This window comes from Myotis lucifugus, unplaced genomic scaffold (assembly GCF_000147115.1).
Source record: "Myotis lucifugus unplaced genomic scaffold, Myoluc2.0 scaffold_274, whole genome shotgun sequence".
Lineage (NCBI taxonomy): Eukaryota > Metazoa > Chordata > Mammalia > Chiroptera > Vespertilionidae > Myotis > Myotis lucifugus.
In genome coordinates, this window is record NW_005871322.1 from 445,558 (window position 1) to 455,867 (window position 10,310).

The window sequence follows — 10,310 nt, forward strand, 5'->3', positions numbered from 1 at the left end:
ACAAGCCTGGGGAGGGGAGGGAATGTCCCGGGCGTCCCTCTGCATGAGCGGTTTCTCCTCCCAGAGCCTGTACACGTGCTGGAGGGGAGGAGGGAGAGTCGCCAGGCCAGGACTGGAGAGGTTTACGTCCCCCTAGCCCCGCATCTCCACCGGGGGCTCAACTAGCTTGCGGACGGGGGCGGTGCAGGGCCGGCCTCTCTCGCCCTGAAGCGGGCGGGGGGGGAGGGGGGGGTGCGGGGCGGGTCTCCCGGGAACTGCTCCGCCTGCCACCGCTTTAAGAGGCTGCTCCGCAGCAGCGAGCGGGGCGGGATGTCGCAGCCTGAGCCAGCGGAACTGAGTCCAGCCGGCAGGTGCACGACTGCGGGACGGCGGCGGCATGACCGGCCACCACGGCTGGGGCTACGGCCAGAAGGACGGTAGGCGCAGACCCTGGCTGGCCCGGATCCGCGGCGACTCGCCCCCTGACCCTCGCGCCCGGCCGGGCTTCCCGGACCCGCAAATTCCGCACCCTTCAGGCCAGACCGGGACCCGCATCCCATCCAGCCCCCCAGAACCCGGCCCACCTGCCCAGCCCGAGCCCTGGCTCCCCTGCGCCTGGCGCAAAGTCCGCGCTGCGCCCCAGCGCACGGCCGCCAGCTGCGCTGTGCCGCCTCCTCCGCGCAGCCCCCGACCGCCGCACTCACTCGGACCCGGGCCGGCCGCGGTACACACTCACTCTCCCCTCGCGGGCACTGGGGATGGAGGTGACCCGGCGCAGCGGGGAGAGGGCGGTCGATCGGGGGCGGAGCGCGGTACGTGGGTGCCGGATGCGGGATGCGGGATGCGGAGGGCGCAGGAATCTCCCGAGTCCGGCTCCGCAGGGCAAGGGCGAAGCGTCCCCGGGAGAGTTTCCCTGCGGGATGTTCGGCGCTTACCTGTTGGCAGGTACAGGAGGGAATGGATCATTTGGGTGCCCACGTATGTGTCTGGGTATCTCCATGGAGCAGGGTGTCTGAACACGTCCCGGCGTGAGGCGTGGCCCACACCATCCTCCTGGTGTGCCCTGGAAAATAGCTCCTCATTCTGCCTCAGTTTCCGTAGGATGCAGAGGAAGGGAGCAGAGGCAGACTGCTTGAGTGTGGGTCTGCGGCAGCTCAGTTCCTTTTGGGCCTTTTCCTACCATGCTGAGATGGAGTGGGGGGGTAAGGGTTTCCCCCCTTTCCCTGGGGTGAACAATGAGGACCCAAGATCCAGGCTGCCCGTAGACCCAGGCAGGGCAGGTGGGGGTGGGAGAAGGGCAAATGCAAGTGGGAGGAACACTCCTCAGCCCCCACCCCACCCCACCCCCCTTCTCTGGGGAGAGGCAGTCACTGGGGGTTGAAGACTACAGTCTGGGGTCAGGAGGTTGCCATGGGCCAGAGGGAGTTAGAGAGATGCTGTGGTATATCTGCCCCCCTCTGAGACCCCCAAGGACACAGGAGCATCTTTTGGAGGGGAGAACTCCAGACCTGGGCATGCAGAAGCTAGAAAGAGGCAACAGAGACCAGCAGAGATGGAGAGAGAGGCAGAAAAGGGGCGCGTTGACAACCCATACGAGATCATCTTCCCCCCAGCACCTGCTGCAAGCCAGCTTCCGTGTGCTCCCCCAGAGTCAGAATCCCCTAACTCCAGCCTTCTTTCTAGTCCTGCCCACGCGCTCTGAGCATCCAGTATCCTATAGGCCTGCCCCATGGCCAGCCACCCTCAGACTGCTTGCTGCCCCTCACCCACCCAGACCTGGGTGGTCCAGTTTAAGGGCACGGAGGGAGAAAAGGACAATGGATAGAGGTGCCAGCAGGCGGCATACTCACGAGACTTCAAAAAATAACCCAGTGAGTCTGGACCTCGATCTGAGTCATCCACTGGGGACACAGCTCTGTTGGCACCTGCTGCTATTTTCTCAGGAAAACTTAAGAAGCCAAAAGACAGGGAGAAGCACCAGCCGGCAATAGCTCTAAAAATAGGCTGCATCTCAGGATGTTCCCCTGGGAGAAGCCTCTCGGCTACAGATGGAGCCTCTGGGAGGCAGGGGGTGGGTGCCTGTGGGTGTGCATGCAGGTGTGTGGGTGTGCATGCAGGTGTGTGTGTGTGTGTATGTACCAGCATGTGTTTTGCTGTAGTCCCTTAGTGCAGGTCTGGGTTTGCAACAGGCAGTCTCTGGGTAAGGGTGCATATGTGTGTGTCAGGTATAGTCAGCAGGGTATGTGTGTGCTTGTACACATGTGTGTTGCTGGGCCTCGCTGCTCAGGGCCCAGTGAGCTCCGGTCACTATGCACATGGGTGCATATGTGAAAATCTCTGTGGATCGGTAGGCACACGCCTGGGGAGGACAGCTGGGGGCAGTTCATGCATGTGCTGTGTTTATACCAGTGCCCAAGTGCATGTGTGCACATACCTGAGTGGCCTTCAGTCCTCTCATCTGTGAAATGAGGACCACCTTGGTTTCTGCTTCACAAAGTGGCTGTAAGGAACAAATGCATGTCACACAACCAAAGCCAGGATGATGGGAGCTTTTATTATTATTATTATCACAAACAGCAACCTGAACATACCCAAGATGCAGGAAAAGGCCAGATACCTGGTAGGGTCAGGTCAGGAGCTTCAGATGCCTGGGGGAGGGGGGGAGGGTCCCTCCGACCATGTACTGGATGTTGGGAGGACTCACTGCCCAGAACCACCCCTAAGCCTATGGCTGTATTGTGTTCTCTTCCACGCATTACCTCTCTGGGCCTCCAATCAGCTCTGAGTGGTGAGGTCCTTTCGAAGACAAGGAAATGGAGGGTGAGTGGCAGAGCTGGGATTGGAGCCCCAGGCCACGCAGCTCCAAAACAGGGGCCAAGGTCTGAAAGGATACCAGGGAGACACCTGGGCTGGCCTGAGTCCTTACCCTCTCCCAACCTGCAGGCCCCTCACAGTGGTACAAGCTGTATCCCATTGCCCAGGGAGACCGCCAATCACCAATCAATATCATATCCAGACAGGCTGTGTATTCGCCCAGCCTGAAGCCACTGCAGCTTTCCTATGAGGCCTGCACATCCCTCAGCCTTGCCAACAATGGCCACTCTGTCCAGGTGGACTTCAATGACAGTGATGACCGATCTGGTAAGTGGCCCCTCACAGACTCTGGCACCGCTCCACCCGGGGAACGAACCCTGTTTGGGGCAGGCCCAGGAGGGGCAGCATGCGGTGGTGGGGGGAGAAGGCTCCACCTCTCGCCAGCTGTGAAGCCGTGGCCTGAGCCTCAGTCTCCTCAGGCATAAAATGAGAGTAATAAGACCTTATTTTGCTCCCTAGGGTCATAGAGAGGAAAAATGAAAAACTGAAGCGATGTTTGTAGTGCTGGCACACAGCAGATGCTCAGAAGCTCAAGAAATGCTACTTCCCTTCCTTCTCTTCTATTTAGTGCTTTAGGTCAGGTTTGTTTTCACTTCACTCCCTGCCCCATCACTGTAGGGCTGTGTGGCCTAAGGCTAAACCCTCCTCTTCGTGTGCTCTGGCCAAGCCCAGCAGAGAGAAAGGAACGAAAATGTTCTGTGCCAGGACCCTTGCTAAGGTCACAGGCAGCTTTTATTCCTCTCAAGAATCTACCTCTAAGATGGGCAAGTAGGTGCCCTGGCCTGGTGGCTCGGTGGGAGCATCGTCCTGTACACCAAAGGCTGTGTGTGGGCTTGATTCCCAGTCAGAGCACATACCTAGGTTGTGGGTTTGATCCCCAGTGGAGACAGGCAGGTACAACAGACAGCTGATCAATGTTTCTCTCTCACATCATCTCACTCTCCCCCCTCCCTCCTTCCTTCTTCTCTTTCTCTAAAAATCAATAAAAATATATCTTCGAATGAGGATTAAAAAAAAAAAAAAAGATAGGCAAGTAGAGACTCAGTGAGCTGGGGAGGGCGCAAACCAGCCAGTCCAACTCCAAAGGTCTTCTTTCCAGCCCACATTCAACCTCAAGATCTTGGGCCAGAGTGAGGCCAGCAGGAATTCGTGGCACCCTTTCCAAGGTCTCTTTGCCCTGGGATTAAAGTCCAGGCTCTTTTATGATAAATTCCTAGGCAGAGGGCTTCAGAAGTGCTCCTCCGTGAAGGAATTGTGTCCTTATGATCAGACTTATGAGGGGTGGAGTGGGGCAAGGAGGAAACTTGCTGGAGTTTCTTGTGTAAGAAAGCGACAGGAACTCTGCCTACCCCGCCCTCTCCCCCCCCCCCCCCCCATCACATAATAAAAGCACTCAAGGGAACTTAAGTTTCAAATAAAAAAATCAAAGGGCAGCCCAACCGGCATGGCTCAGTGGTTGAGCATTGACCTATGAGTCAGGAGGTCACATTTGATTCCCAGTCAGGGTACCTACCCGGGTTGCTGGCTCAATCCCCAGTGGGGAGCATGCAGGAGGCAGCCAATCAATCATTCTCTCTCCTTATTGATGTTTCTGTCTCTCTCTCCCTCTCCCTTCCTCTCTGAAATTTAAAAAAAAAAAAAATTGAAGAGGAGGGAAGTCAGATGGGACTGATTTTAGTTGCTTAGCTCTGAGTTCCCTGCTAGGCTAGGAAAAAAGGGAAAGAGGATCAGTTATAGTTCTTGCTGCAGAAGGGAGCAAATCCAGCAGATCCTCAGAAGAGAGACATAGCATTTCCTGGTACTAAACTGTAAGAAAAGCCTCTCACCCAGAGCTTTGGAGAGGGACATGGGGCTCTTGATAACCAGCCCTAGGTTAGGTTTATGAAGGAGCAGTTTTCAGATGGCTGTACCTTCTAAGCGGAGGGCACTGAGGGTTCAATTCAGACATCAGTAGCTCAATGAAGGCCACTGTCTGGGGTGGGGGTAGAAGGCCCAAGGGGCATGCCCTGAACCACTGACACAGGGGCTCACTTTCAAGTCCGCTGGGGTTCCCTCCCCTACCAGAACACCCAGGCCTGAGAGGGCAGGGAGCCAGTGGAAAGAAGGTAGGTTTGGGGGAGAGATGGTTGGAGCTGTGCCACTCAATAGCTGTGTGACCCTGGACAGAATACCTACTTTTCTGAGCCTTAGTCTCACATTTGTCCAATAGGGATAACCATGTGTCCCCCTCAAGGTCTCTGTGGGGGTTGACACCGATGGAGTTCAGAATACAGTAAGTGCACAGTGAATGGCAGTGTGTTTTATGGTCAGCAAGAGGCCAAGGGAGCCAAGTTCAAGGGGTCAGGGAAGGAGTTCATTCTCTGAGAGACCACACTTGGGTCCCGGGTAGGGCATGCTCAGAGGGGGGAGGGGAGGTCCCCACAGGCCGTGTCAGGGAGCTCAGCCTGAAGGCCCTGCTTCTCAGATAAGGCAGGACAGATAGCAAGGATTGTCCTCTCTCCTCTTCTTCTTCCCCCTCCCCCTCCTGCTCCTCCTCCTCCTCCTCCTCCTCCTCCAGGGGCCCACAGGGGGCAAGGCCCTGGCCTGGTCACCATCCTGAAGAGGTCTAGTGGAACTCTGAGCCCAGGGCAGTCACCTGATCCAAGGGCTCACATTCAGGCCTGGCAGGAGCTCCCTCCACTGCCAGATCCCTTTCAGCTAGAAATTCAATAAGTCTCAGGAGGCCTTAGGCGTGGCCCCAGCTCACCAGATATCAGGGTGGGAAAGTCATAAAACCAGCACAAATGGGGCCCACCATTGGAGGTATCTGGGCCCAGCCACCAGAGTGGGGACCCTCAGGAGCTGGCCTCTGGACGGCACTAGGTCCTGAGGAGGCAGCATGGCCTGGTGATTAGGGGCTTGGGCTCTGGACTTACAAAGGATATGCAGGCTTATCTCCTAGCTCAGTGCCTTGCTGTGTGACGCTGGGCAAATGCCTTGCCCTCTCTGTGCCTTGGTTACCTCCTTTACAAAATAGAGATAATAGGTTCTAGCCCTCAGGAACTACTATGAGGACTAAGCAAAATAATCTTTCAGACTCAATCCTCGGTCAGCGCTCCAGACATGGGGGACATATTGTTAGTGATAATTGGGGGTGGGGGGGGGTTAGAGGCAAGGTTCCAGCTTCCATGCAAAATTGGTCAGGAGTGGGGAGAATGGAGAGATGTATTCTGTCAGTGCCACACTCTCTGCCACCTGCAGGCTGCCAGGACTTCTGCCCTGGCCCAGCTAAGGGCCCAGGGAACAGAGTGGAGACTGACCCAAGACCAATTAGCCCAACCAGTTTTCCAAATGAAAAATGTACCTCCCTCTTGGGTACTGCCCTGATCCTGGCACCAGCACCTGCCGGTTGTTGTGGACTCTCTCACATGGATTGCTACACGCCCCACTTCTACCCGCAGTGGTGACTGGGGGCCCCCTGGATGGGCCCTACCGGCTCAAGCAGTTCCATTTCCACTGGGGCCAGATGCACAATGTGGGCTCAGAGCACATGGTGGACGGCAAGTCATTCCCCTGCGAGGTAAGGGCCCTCCTCAGTGGGAATCCCTTTGGGGAAGGAGTGGGGCACTGGATAGTCAGGGGTTTGGCAGGTGCCTGGTATGGAGTTCTGGAGAGACTGAGGACGAGCACCCAGTGTCTGGGAGAAACGTCCTCCACCCACCCCCAGCGCGGGATCTTCTACCTGAACTCTGCCCACTGCTGCCCTGGTCTGTGTGTCCAGAAGGAATTTTCTGCAGGACAAATCCATTCCCGCCACACCCTTGCTAATAAGCCTTCAAGGACTGTGTTTAGCATTCAAGGCCTTGCTGAGCCTCCTCTCCCCCTACACTGTCCCCACGCTGCACTGCAGGTGATGAAGCCCCAGCCCACACCTGGCTCTTTCACACCCATACCTCCAGGTATTCTTCCTGGAGTACCTTTCCCCCAAGGTTCCGCCTGATTACCCCCTAATTATTCTTTGGACTCAGTGCAAGTGCCTCTTCCTCAGGGAGTGTCCCTGGATGGTCATTATCTGTTTTATAGTTCGTTCATGGAGGGCAGGGCCTGAGCCGGATTCCTCTTTGGTTCCCTGGGGCTCAGGAAAGGGTTGGGCCCAGAGCAGGGCGGATGCTTCGTGTGCCCTTTGGGGGCTCCCCAGGGCCACATAGGATGCTAGCTAGGCCCGGGCGGTTGGGCAGCCTGTCCTTCCTTCAGAGGGGCCAGGAGTCTGATGGGAGTGAAGGAAGCCTTGCTCTGAGCTCCCGTGGCCCATGGAGTGCTGAGCACTGGCCTGGCCTGTTGTTAACCCTATAGCTGCACCTGGTTCATTGGAACGCCAAGAAGTACAGCACCTTTGGGGAGGCGGCCTCAGCACCCGACGGCCTGGCTGTGGTCGGTGTCTTCTTGGAGGTGAGGGGGGTTTACCCAGGGCCAGGGGGTCATGAAAGGCCTGGAACTGCCCCTATTTTCAGAACCCAGTGGTACCGGGCTCACACTACCCTCTCCCTGACAGATCGGGGCTGAACACCCCTACATGAACCGTCTGACAGACGCACTCTACATGGTTCGGTTTAAGGTGAGACCAGGTGTCCATGCCTCTGACCCAGAGCAGCCTGGTGCGGGGGAAGGGAAGAGGCTACATCACAGAGCAGACCCATCCACTCTTCCACTCTGGTAGTAAACCCTCGGTGAGATGAAGGGGGCAGGTCAGCGCCTGCAGCATCCTGCACCTGACTCCTCTTCACCAGGGTCAGGGGCCCCATGGAGTGCCCGGCGTGCCATCTCGGTGGGCATAGGATTGATAAGATACTTGTCACATTCGTTAACGGTTGTCCCGCGGGCAGCGCCACTAAGGGCCGCTGAAGGCAAGGGACAAGACATGTGGCCAAAGAGCTCCTGCAGCTTTTACATCCGAGCAAATGGGTGGACAGGGCCTGGCCCCGGCTGGGAGATGGCATTGGGGATCACAGGCATTTGCCCACTATTTGCATCCATGAGCCCAGGAGAAGCCTAGATCCCCCTGACAGAAACAGGTAGGGGGGCTGCAGGTCTGGTCCTGGTGGGAGGTCTGTGCTGATTTCTGGGCTCCCTACCCTGTGCAGGGCACCACGGCCCAGTTCAGCTGCTTCCAGCCCAACTGCCTCCTGCCTGCCAGCCGGCACTACTGGACCTACCCCGGCTCCTTGACCACGCCCCCTCTGAGTGAGAGCGTCACCTGGATTGTGCTCCGAGAGCCCATCAGCATCTCTGAAAGGCAGGTCAGTCCTCCAGGTGGAGGGATGTGGCCTTCGGGGTCCACCCCAGCAGTGGGACTCTCCCAGCCAGCAACCCACAGCCTGTGGGCCCACCATGGAGACTCCCATTTTTTGCTAATAAACGTTTAGATTCTTAGATGGGAGTTAGCTTGATGGATGGTCATTAGGACGTAGACAGAGGCTGGGAGGGGAGATCCCTGGATCCTGAGATCTCGCCGACTGTGTTAGAATCTTAAATGTTACATTTGCTGGTAAGTGTTCACTAGATGGGATTGGAACTGGAAGTAGGTGAAGCAGGGTCAGTGGCCCTTGAGTGAATAAATAAATGAGACTGGGGTCCCAAAGAGAGAAGCAGTGAGGAGAATTGGGGACACACCCTAAGGGGAAGAGGAGGGAGGAGAGGCAGAGCTGGCTGGGCCAGGTATGCCAGATGTTGTGTCTGGGATCAGAGGGGATCACAGCACCCCATTCTGCCCTGAGTTTCTCTTTTGCCTTCTCAAGATGGAGAAGTTTCGGGGCCTGCATTTCACCTCAGTGGACGATGAGAGGATCCACATGGTGAACAACTTCCGGCCACCACAGCCGCTGATGGGCCGTTTGGTCAAGGCCTCCTTCCGGGCCTGAGCTGCCCGGCTGCCCAGCTGGCCACTAGGACACCATCTTCCCAAGGGCTTCCATGTCAGCAGACACCAAACCATCCAAGGCTCCCTGCCTGGGGGTGCTGTGGACCCCCCTCTTCAGCTGGCTTGCTCCTTGGCCACCCTCTAGGCTTCTTGATGGGATCCCCACGTCAGGAGACACTCTTCAGCTGCCCCGGGGACAGGAAGGACAAGAGCTGAGCATGTTCCAAGCCTGGAGCTGCCTCTGTTCTCCAAGATCCAAAGGTCCCTGGGAACCTCCTCTGGTCTTCTTCCCACTGCCAGTGGCGGCAGCCCCACCCTGAGCTCACACTGTGATGGACTAGACCCAGCTCTCTGGGGCGGGCAGCTGACATTGCCAGAACGACTCAAGCAATAATTAGAGACGGGCATACCCTCTCGGCATTACCTCTTCTGCAGGCCTCCGCCATGCACGCACCTCACTGCCAGGCCATTAAAATAAAAAAATAAAAAGCACCCAGCCTGTTGGAGGTGACGTGGCCTTCTCCCTCCAGCCACCAGCTGCCGGGGGCAGGCACTGGCTACAGCTTATGTAGTATCTCCCCTCGTCCCCACCCAGCCACCAAAGCCACCTACATGACAATCCATCCATGCAATGATTAATAAATTCATTCACCCATGCAGCAAATCCCCCTTGAGTGCCTGTGCTATGTCAAGTTCTGTTCTAGGCATTGGGGAGGCGACAGTGGTGAGGGAAGCACAGTATGTTGGGAGGGACATGGGTACTTAGCAAGTAAGGGTTATACGGAGGGCAGGCAGGGGCTATGGGGGGGGGGGGGGCAGAGAAAAGGAGGAGCCTACCTCATCTGGTGAAAAAAATAAATGCCAAGGCAGAGAGAAGGGAATGATATGTTTGAAGCTGAGGGGAGAGCTGGTGTGCAAGCTCAGAGGTGAGAGAGCCCAGAGTGTTTGTGGGGCTGAAAGGACCGGTGGGGCTGGAGCCTGGGACTCTCCCAGGGCTACTGGGGAGGCATAAAGGGTCTGGGGTAGAGGAGGGGCAGAGCCAGATGTGAAAGGGGGAAGGTCCCTGTGGAGTGTGGGTGGGTTCGCAGGAATGGCATCAGGGAGGAGGGGTGGCCAGTGGCCAGGAAAGAGGGGACAGGGTGATGGAGGTAGGGAGCAGGGGGGATGGATGAGAGAGATTTAGAAGGTGGAGCTTATAAGACAGCATTTAGCTATCCCTGAGGGGGAGGGGAGTCTGGGGTGTGTCCCTGGATGGAGAGTGAGACCTCCACATGGACTGGGAACCCTGGGGAGGAGCTGACCAGGGTGGACACACAGCATTTGCAGGCCCCTGGAGGGGAGAATGAAGAAGCAGTGGATGTTGAGGTCTGAGCTGAGGAGGGAGGGGGGTGGGGGGCTGCTTTAGAGCATCTTAATTCAAGGTGGTAGGTAAGAGAGGGGGCCCAGGATGGCTGGAGGACAGGTTCGCCCATGCAGGCACTCCCAGTCTTACAGAGAGGCCATTTTCTCTCTCCGTGTTTCAGGAGACGATGGGAAGGGTGGTGTCTGGGAGATGGTGTTT

At 57.1% G+C, this 10,310-nt stretch overlaps 1 protein-coding gene across 2 annotated transcripts; it reads left to right on the forward strand.

The window, feature by feature from the left end:
• The first annotated feature begins 266 nt into the window (after positions 1–266).
• CA7 (carbonic anhydrase 7) lies at positions 267–9,408 on the forward strand. 2 transcript variants are annotated; one of them, XM_006099376.3, is made up of 7 exons: positions 267–416; positions 2,923–3,120; positions 6,294–6,412; positions 7,186–7,281; positions 7,385–7,447; positions 7,974–8,129; positions 8,628–9,408. In XM_006099376.3, exons 1-7 carry the CDS (start codon positions 377–379, stop codon positions 8,748–8,750), a joined length of 795 nt encoding a protein of 264 aa, XP_006099438.1. In that variant the 5' UTR covers positions 267–376; the 3' UTR covers positions 8,751–9,408. The 2 variants fall into 2 exon arrangements, with proteins under 2 accessions (XP_006099438.1, XP_006099437.2); XM_006099375.3 differs by lacking the exon at positions 267–416 and adding an exon at positions 900–924 and having other exon boundaries at positions 8,628–8,750.
• Positions 9,409–10,310: the final 902 nt, after the last annotated feature.